Source organism: Anopheles ziemanni, chromosome 2, assembly GCF_943734765.1.
Source record: "Anopheles ziemanni chromosome 2, idAnoZiCoDA_A2_x.2, whole genome shotgun sequence".
NCBI lineage: Eukaryota > Metazoa > Arthropoda > Insecta > Diptera > Culicidae > Anopheles > Anopheles ziemanni.
The window spans coordinates 23,344,862-23,358,590 of record NC_080705.1 but is presented as its reverse complement, the minus strand read 5'-3'; the positions used below and the strand labels follow the sequence as shown (position 1 = coordinate 23,358,590).

At 43.7% G+C, this 13,729-nt stretch overlaps 1 protein-coding gene across 1 annotated transcript; it reads right to left on the bottom strand.

Moving 5' to 3' along the window:
- Positions 1 to 1,224: 1,224 nt before the first annotated feature.
- LOC131280996 (myosin-2 essential light chain) lies at positions 1,225 to 3,338 on the bottom strand. Its single transcript, XM_058310250.1, has 3 exons — positions 3,290 to 3,338; positions 1,387 to 1,715; positions 1,225 to 1,308 (listed from the first exon to the last, which is right to left on the bottom strand). Exons 1-3 carry the CDS (start codon positions 3,336 to 3,338, stop codon positions 1,225 to 1,227), a joined length of 462 nt encoding a protein of 153 aa, XP_058166233.1.
- Between the last annotated feature and the right edge of the window lie 10,391 nt (positions 3,339 to 13,729).

Below are 13,729 nucleotides of genomic sequence, written 5' to 3'. Positions count from 1 at the left end.
GGTTATAGATGGAATACAATTCTTTTTAAATTCTGGCGAAATATGTCCTATTCGTTAGCACACTGGTGATTGCGTAACACTGGCAGGACTAAAATTGGTCGATCGTACTGTCGAATGCGTCGATTAAACTCGAATTACAAACAAACGGTCAGGCGCATAAAAAGTCTCATAGTTTCGGGTAGTTTATTTTATACCGGGTTATACATTTTATGAACTCTAATTGAGGTTAAAGTATGATCGACTCAAGATCCGTGGGACGTTAGAGTTAACGCTGGTGTTTATTGGTTTCCTTAAGGCAAGGATGAAATTTCTGAAAGGTTTCATAAATTATGGCGTGTAAAAAAAGATAGGAACAATTGGAATTGATACTACCGGAATGATGGGGTACCGCAAAGGCTTAAAGAAAATTAGCAGCTTTGTATCGATGTTTATTTTTTGAATGTTTGCATGAAAGAAAAGGCGAACCAAAACCCGGTGGAATATGGGGCGCGAGAAGCTCGTAGAGGTTGTTAAATTACACAATTGACTCGTCGATCCTAAACTGCAATTTAGAAACAGAGCAAAACAACAACAATCATAAAAATAAAATTGTTACATTAAAAGAAAACGAACACACACACTCACACACACTTGTCGTACTTTTGTTTTTGTTTTGTCACGTACCTCCACGAATGGAGCAACCTTTATTAGATAAATGAAACTCATAGTCACACCTAAACTGGAAATAATTAGTAAGAATGTGACACAGTTACTGAAGAACGTTTGTTCCAAAATAAAGTAAAACGCTTTAATACTTTGCCTGCCATCAAACCGTAAGAATGTATGTTGATATCCACATTTGCTCGCGCGCACGCGTTCTCACATTGGGCAATTTTAATGGCATGTTATAAGTGTTCCAATTTAATGTTTGTTTTCGTGTACGTTTTTCTACCGTGTTGTTAACAAGAAGAAAATAATAATAAATCCCTTTTCAGACGCCTCACACACATACGGTTGGGTAAATGCAAAAACATTGCAGAACACTACTTGAAACGCCACGGGAATGGAAAAATAAGGTGCTTAAGTAAACACGCGATGCTCGTTCGTATGTTTAGGTGTAGCTTGTGTGACACGAACGTTGTTGGCGGGGTGGACGATAGTTTATGGTCTGTGTTTTTCCTCCCTGAACGACATCCAATCCATCGCGCATCGTTGATGTTCCTCCGTCGTTTCCTCTAGCTTCCTCTAGCCGCTCATGACCATCCGTACGAACTCCTCGTAGTTCACGTTCCCCTGCGAATCCTCCTGGTTCTGGAGCAGCTGTTCCACCTAGAAAGGCAAAGAGCATCGAAGGAAGGATTAACGGTTGGAAGAAGCTCCGGATTTTGCTTCTGGCCCCGTTGCTACCTCATCGTCACCCAGTTTCTCGCCCAGCGTCGTCAGCAGGTGGCGCAGCTCGGCCGACGAGATGAAACCGCTCGCGTCCTTGTCGAAGTGGCGCAGACCCTCGATGAAGTCGTCCGCCGTTTCGGCCGTGCGCTGCTTCGAGATGGCCTGGTAGATCGGCAGGAATACCTCGAACGAGACGCGCTCGTCCGGTTTGAGCTGCATTGTGAACTTTTTCACGTCCGACTCGGTCGGGTTCTGGCCGAGCGCCCGCAGACATTCGCCGATCTGCTGCTGCTGGATCTTGCCATCGCCACGGTTATCGAACAGGTTGAACGCCTCCTGGAATTCTGTTAGCAAATGGCAAAAGAAAAAAGGTAACCACAGACAGGAGGAATTAATGAACAGAATTCTAGGGCAAGCTCTCATTGGTATTTCCTCATTTTTTCCCTTCTGAGTAGGAACAACATTCAATTGGCTAAATATTGGTTCAATGTCGTACGGCAAAATTAGCAAACTTTTCCATTTCGCGGTGGGGGAACTCGACGATTAATGCCCAATGCTGGGCTCTTTCTAGCCGCCTTTCATCCCAGTCTCTTTTCCGTCCCGCTACGGCTTCACGGCCAGAAAAAGAAAATATTCTAATTGCGATGCACAAACTTTGCATACACCTCTGTGCTGTCGTGGTGTCTCCGAGGAGGAAATTTTAAGCGAGCGGCCTATTCTTTCCTCTCATTTTTTGCCTCGACCGTCCTAACGAGCGGGAAGTGAAACTTGTTGCCATCGTGGCCATTTGACGGGGTCGTTTTGCATCCAGCGAGAGCAGTTGGATTCCCTTTTTCGCCAAGTAGTTGTGCAGTTTAATTGAAAGAAAAGCTCGCTTGCATTCACAGTCGTTGATGATGGTTGTTTTGTAGTGAGTTAAGATGCGATTCTAATGTAAGTTGTTTTCAACACGTAGGTCGCAAGTATTATACATTGGACATCGATATGCATTCTTTGGAAGCCTTTTATCATTTTACATTCAAAATTTGGTTCATTGATGTTGAAGCTTTTGAATTAACACGTGGAATTTCTATTTTATAATTTTCTATTCAAATTTAAATGATTTTATATATTATTGCTTTGCTTTAAATTGTTTATAAAATCTAACAAAATGGGTTTTAAACAATTTTAAATCTAGACAAAGATCATCGATCAGCAAAAATGGTCCGAGATAATCGGGTTGGAATTAATTAACGAACCATAGTGAAAAAGGGGTGTCCGTCCCTATCCCCCATACAGGCCAAATCATATTTTTCAATAAACTTTATTTTTAGTTGCGTAAATGAAAGTTCAAAATAATCATTTACGATCAAAGGACTTGATTGAACAACAAGATCACTCCACTTGAAAGATAAAGTCCCACAGATGCAGACCAATATTACGTGAATTAAAATTAATAATACTTAGGATTCAAATTAGAATCCCATTTAAGATCCAAATCTTACTGGACACGTGGAGGAATCTTTTTTCGACGGGTCAGCACGTGAAGGAAGCATTCAGATTCAATTCAAAAATTCCAAAAACAGAAGTCCGTATGTCCACATAAATCAGGATATTTATAATTATATCAACATTCTAGTCCAGCTTTAGGTTCTGTGTTTTAAAGATTGATTGAATAAGTCACTTTATTCAACGTTTATAAACTTCCCAAATTATCTGTTTTGTCAGTTCAAAACAAAAATGTGTCACCCGATAGGGACACCTGCTGGCCAGCTCGCTTCTTCTAATACAACGTGTCACTCGAACTGTTTGCAAAATACCGCGCCAACATCCGCGCCAACGACCGTATGGGGGGCTTGTGCAACGTTGAAGGTTCGGGCTCGGGTTTCCGGTGGCGCACAGCCGGGCACCGAGCGGCGGAGTGGAAATCCGATCTTACCTTCCACGGACGTGAAGTTGTTTTTCTTCGGTGGATCGTACATGTACATGGTGGTGGTGGTGTGTTTGTTTTTGCGTACTTCTCGCTGATCGCGTAAATTTGTCTGTAAATATATTCCCCACTACCTCTCACTACGGACGGACAACAATACTTCTTGGCTGACGCCACCTATATATAAGCGCTTGTAACACTGCCTGCAATTGTGTCCTTGATTTAATTGATTTAAAAAAAATGGAAGAAAGAACGTGGTTTTAAAGTAAGTTTTCCACACGACACCGCAGACCGGGCAGCCTCTTTCGTACACTATCGGAAACGATTGGACAGCTGGTGGCACTACTGTGAAGCAACCTGTTCCGGTGTACCGGCGGTCCGACGATCACTTGTCCCGCTTTTCACTCTCTCTGTCTGTTTCCCTCTAACTCTGTGCCGTTTACATCAACCAACTGGTGGAAGGTGGAAAAATACACTACTTTCCGTCCGATCACACCGACTTAAGCCACCACCGCTTTGCACTTGGGATAGCGGTGGAAAACCTTGCCAACACTACAAAAAACACTGGAGTGTTGCAACGGCACCACCGAAGAACCGAGGTTTTCCCTCGAGCTTTTTCCTCCGTGTTTTTTTGTTTGTTTGGCGAGCGGAAGACACGTCTGCACCGTGTGCACAATTACGCGCGGTCACGCTTTTGGTCGCGTTGGTCACACTTCCGGAGGCGGTAGAAACAACGAACAAAAAAAACAAATTGCCTGTAGGTCAGACACTGGCACTGCAACAACACTAAACGGCCAAGTTAGTGGAAACTTTTCAGTTCCAATTTGGGACCGCGCCAACGACTTTAGAGTAATCGCGATTGCTCGAAGGAAATCCAAAGGGGGGACGGTTTAAGATCAGCTGTGAACTGTCCTCCTCTTCGGTAGGCCTTACTAGAGGAAAGTGTACCCCCTGGCACCCGAGTGTGTGTCGTCGGGTCGATAGTACGATTGCAACTGCCTCAAAAGACACCGCTTAGGTTGTCGTCTCCCCGTCGTGTAGGGGACTCGCCTTCTCTCGTCGGTGGTGTGTGATGGTGGCGTGCGCTTTGGCTACGGAGTGTATAGAAGCGAAGTGTACTACTCCGTGGAAGTGGAAGGTCCGCCAGAGCCCGGCAGAGATCCGAGTGTGGCAAGCGATCGGAACGCAACCGCAGCATCCGCACATAAAACGCACACACAAAAGACACCCAATTGACTGTTGTGCCCTTCGCCAACCTCACGCGCAACGGGCCCCGACCCGGGAGTGGTGAAACGGTGGTGGTAGGCGAAGGGAGACAGCAAAAACCAAAAAAAAAACGGCCACGACGCGCCAACACAAACGCAGCCGGTTGCAACTTTGGCGAACTGCGCGGTTTTACTACCATCTGGGGAAGTAAAGCGCCGGAATGAACTGCGGGAGAGGTACGGAAGATAAAACAAAACAAAAAACGAACAGGGCTGCCTGGCCAGCTCAACAAAAACATGGTCATTTCTGGATATATTTCGCGCGCCATAAAACTACGCGATGGAAAGGAGGAGACCATGGGAAGAAGGGGGTGAGAGAAGTTGGTCGAACTTTCCTGCCAAATCGCCTTCTGACCCCCTTTGGACCACTATGGACTACGGCGGACAGATTGTGTGAGAAAGAGGAAAACCTAGTTCGCACATACTTAATCAAAGGTAGGATTTAGATTTGATTAGAAGATGATCATCTTCTGTGAAGGATAAAGAAAATAGGGAAATAAGAGGTATCAGGATATCTGAACACGATACTTTTAAAATACGGATATCAGGGACTCAAGTAAGACTCATAGTAAAACTCAAATTTTTACCATTTTCTAGATATTTGTAATCTGACTTTTATCCTTTGACAGATGATCCTTTTGGGATGATTCATTTATGCAAGGTACGACGAAACTTCTCAAAGGATACCCCATTGAATACCTTTCTAAATTTAATAAGAAGTTTTGCAGGCCCCTTTTTTAATTCGAGGAATTAAATCGCTGTCGAATAACTAGCTTCCGAAAAATGAAGAGACCAATCACATTTAGATACAACCATTTAAAAATTTCTGAATGTATCAATTATTAAAATCTTATCTTTTTAAAATGTGTTCCAACACGTGAATGAAGCTGTTTGAATGAATAGTTTTCTACAGCAATATTAGCAATGACGAAAGCCATCCTATCGTCAAGTCGCATACACCTACGATCTTACATCTTATTTGTAGTTAAATTGTTTCTTAATTTGTAGTTAAGTTTCTGTCTAACTACGATCCCAAGTCTAAGTTCGATCTCAATTCCAGCGCATTACAGATGGATTCCAAGCATCTGCCGCAAGCTCTCAAAGAAGTAAACAACATAAAGAGATAAGCTTTGTGGTTTTACTTCAACTACACTCAACAGTGCGAAACAGAAGACTCACTGCATAAGAAAAGGATCTATTAGGATCTGTTCAGTCTTTCCTCCCTTCCCTTTCCCTTGTAGTTCGCACTACAAATGCACGACTGAAATATTCGAATTTCACAGGCAAAATAAAATTGCCCACTTTTTGAAGGACGAATAACCCATCAGATCCGAACGAGGGGGAGCGAGCGCCCGGGGGGAAGGAGTAAGGACAGCTCGCAAACTCGCCAAATGTAGCGACTTAAATGGTAATGCCTGCTAAAGTAACGAGAATATTAAATACATGCTGTCTCTCTCTCTCTCAGTGGAGCCCAAAGCAAAAGGGTACAAATGGAGGGTTGTTGGGTAGTTCGTTCGGTAAGATCTCGTACCAATGGCTTTTGCCATTTGTGGAGACTGCTGGGCTGGCCGCACAACAAGACAAGCACGCACGCACGCACGAACGCACGGGTTGGGTGCTTGGGATGGTGAACCAACCATTCCCCCCCCCCCCCCTCCCTCCCCCAAACCAAGATGGGCCCATAGCCCAAATTGGATTTTATCTTTCGGGAGAGAAAGGGATTTCGTTTCGTTTCGTTGGTGACGTTTCGACTTTTTGACGGAGCCCATAGCGGTATGATCGGGGAGGATGGTGGTGGTAATCATAATTATTAAACTGATTCACCCTCGGATCCAACGGGTTTCTTTCAACGAACAAATTATGACGTACCACCGAAGACAACATCATTGTGGGATGGCTGCGAAATAACCACGACCGGGACCACGGTAAGTTTTCAACTGATTGCATGTAATTATGCAAAAGAACCAACTTTCGAGCTGCATATACTGCAATTGCTACAGTGGGCAATACTGTGAGAAGTTGGTTGGAAAATATTTCAAAAACTAGAAACGGTCCCAAAATAGGTGCTTATCTACGTATACACAACAAAAAAAAACCAAGATGGCAGGGGAATGATATATAAAATTAACAGGGCCTACTCTAATGCTTCCCTCCTGCCCTGGAAAACAATACAACAATGCTGGTAAATGGGAATCGAAAAAAATGCTCATTGAAATGAGAAAAAATCGCATGGAACCACAACAAGATCCGGTGGGATAAAACTTTCGATTTTCATCTCCATTTCTATTGGAGCTCAAGAGATAGACGAATAATGCGAAACTTTGCAGATTAGAGGCCAAAAACAAGGGTTTAAAGATCGACTTCATTTACACATTACTCACGAAGATCAAATGGAATGCATTTTGACTAAATAAATAGGCTATAAGTAAGATTTATTTTACTCCCTCACAAATAATTGTCCTTTCAGTTCTCACTTTCTTCAGATCGCTACACCGGCTCCCCTTTTTTCACTGTACGATTAATTGAATTGTAGTGTAAAAATTCGCGACCACACGGCAATCCCCTCAGGGCTCGCTTTTCCACTACCCTGGGATGGAATTTGTCACCAAGGGGGTGGTGTTGGTGATGGTGACCCAGTCTTACTTGCCCGGTAAGGGAAACATGTAAAAAAATAATAATAAAACTACTGCAATAAAACCAGCGTTGAACGTAAAAAAAAAAAAGAACGCCCCATTTCCAAATATAAACATTGCGAAAGTGGTGTGCGTTCGTCTTGGACGTTACTGCACACACTTGTGTTACAAGGTCTGAGAAGGTCCGCCTGAGGGGGGGAACGAGCCACCCACGAGGAGAGGGAAGAGCGACCGGACGACTCCGAGCCCCATCCTCTTCTACAAACAAAGGCTGGAGCCCTCATTCATACATGATCGGCGACCGTTTCTTGACCAAAAGAAGGCAAACCGCGCACCATTTATGGAAGAAAATTGAATAATCTTTTATGTTCACCCGTTCACCCAACGCGGCAACCAACGGCAGTCATCTCCGAGCCGTCTGGCTAGGTTTCCTTTTTCTTTCCAGCACCGTCATCTTTCTTTTTCGATCACGAGTATACGCGAGACGCTACATATATGATTCGTCGATCGCGATCGCGATCACATGCGAACTTAAGATGACATCTGTTACGTACGCAGGGGGCTATTGAGCTATGGTTGTTGGCCATTTTATCCACCAACATAAAATTTGTAAACGTTCTATGCTTCATAACCAATTATTTATAGTGTGATTTTCTAGCATAATCAACCTTATCTATATTGCTTATTGAGCAAGGACAGTGTTGTTATTGACTTTACAGGTGCATTTAGTTTTTGTTCTTGTACAGTTAATGTAAACACTATCCATTGTAATATAGATTACAACGATCACCAAGTCAAAATCCGTGAATGTACGGTATGGTAAATAAGTTTAAACCAACTTTGGCGCTTTGTCGTGCGACTCGACCCCTAATTGTCAGTGTGTAATCTGCGAAGAAATATAGCTGTATAATTGTTCTCCTTCTTGGGGCTCCAATTGGAACATATTTCTACCGTCTACAAATTGACCGGCAGCAGTAACGTTTTGGTGAATTCGTGCTCCACCAATCCCGAATTCGTGCGTGACTGCCTACCTTTCGTATCGATCTACCGGCTACCAAACATATGGTGATCTTGCTGGTCCGAAAAAACGATCACACAGAGAGGGTCAATCATAAAACTGTGCGTTCCTCATGTTGAAGCTCAAGGGTCACCCGGTCCGAGACGGTGGACTGTTCCAAGAGGCGGGCGGCGCACAACCTACCATTCTTCTGCCCCTTCCGTCTCGACAGGAGGACAAGCCCGCGACCTGGCGAATAGTAATTCTGCTTTACTCGGCGAGGTCACTCCACGTGCACGGGTTCCGGCGGTCCCCCTCTTCAGCCGCCGCCGTCGCCGCCCTTGCTTGTGAGCGAGCTTTTTGTTTTCCTTATAAGGAACGCATCGCGAACGAATCGCCACGACCTCGTTTCAACGTTTAGCACACAGGGGAGGAGGGAAGCAAAAAAACACACCTCGTCGTCGTAGGGCTGAGAAATCTGTAAACACGGTGTTGCGTTTTGGATTCGCTTTCTTATCCTCGCTTCTGATGCCAGTATCTGGCATTTAGCTGGGTTACATTTTTTTGGTGGGTTTACTAATGCGCCACGGCCCTCTATCAACAACAGTTCGCCGTCTATCGCCAAATCGATTGGCTTGACTGTGGGCTGCTGTTTCCGATATAAACCGTTGTATTTTGTAATTTCGTCAACTATCTGATAAAATCGACATAGTTTGCACTGGAATCATCAATCGTGGTTTCAAGATGCACAAGTGATGATAGTGAATATCGGTCTGAGAAAACACTAGCATGGTGTCTCTTTTTCAACCTTTTTGGGTAGGAACGCAAGAATACCGCCGCGTATGACCCAGGCTAACATATCACAAGATAAGAAACAGTGATAACAAACTGTTCTAGCTGCGTTGAAAAGTGATTAAAAAGTCACGAAGTTAAACATTGTAAGGAAAGGTTCTATAAATGTTCCGAGTTTGCAGGAGTTAAAGTTTCTTAAAACTGATTTAACTAACCGGTTCCAGTGGACACTTTGAATTTGTAATAAAATGTTTGACATTGAAATATAATATTTCTGTTATTAGTGCACCGATTTGGCTTAAGATCAAACGACACTTTATGCCATTGACTGGATATTCAATATACATTCTAATGTAAACTGTAGCGAACATATGGCGTCCATAAATAACATTAGGACTAAAAATTGAGGACTGCTGCAACAGCTTAGCGTAGTATGTTCTCGCCTAGCCTTAATCATCAATTTCTTTAACAGAATGTTAGTATGTGAGTAAAACATTTGCAAACCGGGCGCATCATTCGCACGTTGGTGTAAAAAAAAGCCGGCGCTCACAAAGCCATAAAACTGTCGTGCTTCGGACCGTGAATGATAAATAAAAAAAATGCCACAGGGGTACCACAGCGCTATCGCATCCGGCGACCGATGAGTCGTACACGGTTGAAAATCGTGATTTGTCATCGGTTGCGACTTTCCTTTCTTCCTCGTCCGTTGTCGTCCGCCTGCCTTTTGCTTCACCTTTGCACGTACGACGGATGACAACTGAGCGTTCCCGATCATGACGTCACTGCCATGGAATTCCACGGGCCAACAGGATGTTGAAAAATTGGCCGAATTTGGCAATGCGTCGTCGAGATAAACTGTTCACGCCTGACCCCGTTGCGTTTCCGGTTGCTTCAACGCAAAACAAAAGCTTTAATTCGTGGGTTTTTTGCATTACTTACCAACCAATTGATCCTCGGTTAGGTTGCTCTGTTGTATGGAGGGAAGCGTTAACAAAGGAGAAAACAAAACATCAGTCTTGTAAGCATTCGTTTAGTGGTGAAATCTGCAGTTAGCTACATTTAGACACTTACCATTATGTTAAACGTTTGTGTGTTTTTGCACTCCCGGAAACTGCACAAAATTACAGGCTTTTAGCGTCTAGAATTCGCAGAAATTCCAGAGCAACACTTGCGGAATGGATATGAATACTGAGCGTTTGACAGTTCTGGTAAAATTCATAACTGCTAGCTGTCTTTCTCCGTAACGTGCGTAACGCGTTGAAGTCATTCAAGCTCAAGATAAGCACAAGCAAAAATTAATTAATACGGGAAGGCGTTTTTCCGTTTTGTTTAAAATAAAGAAATTCTTCACTAATTACTTTCGCTTTCTTTGGGGCAGCTACCTCAAATTTGCGATGTTCTTTTGAATCCTTTCGAAGCATAATACATCGACTTGGAGAGTGGCTAATTCTATTCACCGCGTGTCTGGTAACCACCGCGCGAAAGGTAAGACCGAGTTTCTGGCCCAACTGTTTCCGTTATATAGTATTTAACTACACATTGAGAGTTTCCCACATCACAGAGTTATCCAAAATATGTTGACCTTGTTTAAGAAGAGAAATTACATTTTGTTATAATATTTGCTCTATTTGAATGCTTAAAAAACCCCAATCTGTCAACTCACCCCACATGAATCGACCTGAAAAAGCGCAGTTCATAACAAGAAATCTTGACCCTGTGGCGAAAAGGCGAATTCTCTCCCAAAATTCAGGCGAAATACGCTCTTAAAAATCAACGGTAAATATGACCTTGAAACGCATGGACCTGGTCAAACTTGATGACCTGAACCGGTAAACCGATTATTCCCGGTTGGTGTCTATACACGGATGTGGGTGTGTTGGTGCATACTACGCAAATGGGTTAGTGACCCGGTTCATCTCTCAATCAAAAAACTGTTCTCTCTTGCTTAGCAGAGAACGACTAGAAAAACTAGAAAAGATGGTCAAAATATAGTAACATTCTTGAGACAAAGTTACATGTCTTGAATAGACCATTCGTTTGAGGGATCATTTGTTAAAATCCGTTGAGGAACTAAACATTTATTTGCAAATTAGTTTTCTTAACCTAAATTGCAAATCAACCTGCTTTACCTTTTCGCCCTAAGTGCTATCTCGTTCCCACACAGGTTTTTTCTCTCAAAAACAAGAAACGATGGTAAAACTTTACATTCGACACAGTTGCGCGACCGAGCCGGTTGCTTGTGGTGCGATAAATTGTGAAAATATCACGTTCGATATAGAAACAGTGATTGGTATGCACCTGCCTTCTGACCTTTTATAGGATTCTAACCAGTAATAACTTAATGAACTATAAATAGCGGCCCCTAAAAGCGGGTGCTCCGATGTGCGTTTGATGTTGTGTACATTGCATTGCCTAGTGTTTTAGAAAGGAGGAGACGAAAAAAGTGAATATCTTCACTAGTGTAGGCTGCATTGTGGGTGAACAAGTTTACACAATTTAGAACCATCGACGCCTGCGATGTGGATGTGGAGCATTCCCACTTGCGTGTTACATAAATTGTTGTTGTTCCGCAATCCAGATTGCTTTTCAAAGTGCTAACTTTTTGAAACGCAGCGTAGAAGGCATTTTTTCTGTTTGTGTAGTGTTGTGTAGACCCAGGGCGAGTGGAGATTGCGCGAAGGAAAGCATTGATTATGATGTGCGATACAGAATACGAATTTTTATCCAATTAGTATCCCAGGACCGTGAGCGTGACTAGAGCGAGTGGAAAATCGATAATCTTGCACGTCCTTTGCAGCTAATCCTCCAATTTTTTCCCCAACACTTGCCTACATCAATCATAACATGACATACTCGGACGAGTGCGGTTCAAGGAGCATAAAGTAAATAGACAGCATTTCAGAATTTTCGAGTCGAGGCTTTGCGCCAGCGCCAGCCCGTGGCATCAACAAAACGATAACGGTCAGTAGCAATGAATGGCATTGGCGTTCCCCTGGTGCCAAATATTGCCCCGAAACAGCTGATCGATCATAATATAAGCACTGGAAGAGCATTCCCACCGATTGCCGTCACCTTCTCGCTCACCAGTAAACGCACGTGGAACTCACACACATTATCAAAACAATTCCGTTTCGTCCTTGCGACAACTCTTCCTGTAAATGTAACCACAAAAACCATATTTTGTAGCAGAAGAATTGCCAAAAGGAATTGTAAACAAAATGAAATGAATAGGTAAAAGCTTGCCAAGGTGGATTGCGATTCAATTGATCGATTTCAGAAAATCGGACATCGTCAATAGAGTTTTCTATGCTCGTCCTTGAGGAATTCAATAGCCATTTATTGAATGGTTTTTCATGTTCCATCACACATTCTGGTTTCTTGCAATTCCATTGAATGAGTGCTGCTTGTTCTCTAAAAACAAAACAAAAACAACTTTCGGAATTGCTCTATCCATGCAGTTGTGCTACAAATGTGTACAGTGTCCTTCTATTCATCTCCGTACGCACACACGCACTACGCCGAAGTAAAGCCCTTTTTTAACAGCGATTAGTGTATAGAAAGAGCAGGAGCAACAACATACGAGAAAATAATGGTTTCATTCATGCTCTTCCACCCCATCCTCCGCGGGGTGAAAAGGAAAGACCAAACAATCTGCAACACGGTTCAGGCAACATTTGCGTGCAATCGCGAAGTCTTACCCGGTTGTGCGAGCAGGCGAGCGAGTATTAGTTGGCTGCGAAAGGGATAAAACATAGCTACAGCACCGAGGCGAGAAAAGGAACGCAACACAGCAACAAGCGCAGCAGCCACAGCACAACAAAAACAACAGACGAAGCATGAAAAAAAAAACATTACTAAACGTCGCCATATTGAATCAAAATTCCAATGCGACGGCGGGTTGTTGATCGCGAAAAAGGCTCGCGGTACGTCCAATTCAACCATTTCCGAGAACGGCTTTGGTTGAAAACGGACAGTGTGTGCGTATGTTTGAGCGTTGTGGGGCACTGCGATGCTAAAGGGAAGGAGATGAGTAAATTGTGAACTTCTTCGATCCGAGAATTCAATCGCATTCGCACGGTAAAAAGTGACAGCCACGGTAGTAAAGCAGCAGCTGTTAAACTGTCATTCTCATCATATTCCTCGGGATTTTCCCGTGCGGTGGTACTGTGTTGCAGTGTAACGACGTCCTTGCCGATGCTGGGCCATACGAAAGGCGGAAGCGAACGGCACCGTTGACCCTTTTTCACGCGACCCGCGGATGAATATCGCCGTGAGCAGCTCGATGTGTCTGTGACGGTTTCAGTGAACGAAATTACTATCTCCAACCGCGTACAGATAAGGGTGCACTTTTGTGTTCAGCTTAACCCAGGCAACCCACGTTCAAATGACTGAGGATTGTAATTTTGAATTAACATAGTTGCCCGTGATAAATTCATCTACCGCAAAGATTGAGTGAAGGATGGAAAAAACCTATTCATCACAGCAATCCAATGTTCGTCTTCCATCCTTTCTAGCTTTCTGCCTGTAGAAAAGTGTGATATGTGCGTCCAGTGATTCGAACCCGATTCTGAACTCCCAGCGCGGTGTTTTCTCCAGCGCACCCCACGGCGGTGCATTCGTGTGCGTGCGCGTGCATCATCGACCGTCCGGACCGCGACAAACAAAGAAAAGTGCTCCGAAACTGTCGATACTCCCGCGCGCCACCGGGACTGCTCCATTCTCCACCTATCAGCTAGCAACAGCAGCAGCCTTCACCTTCACA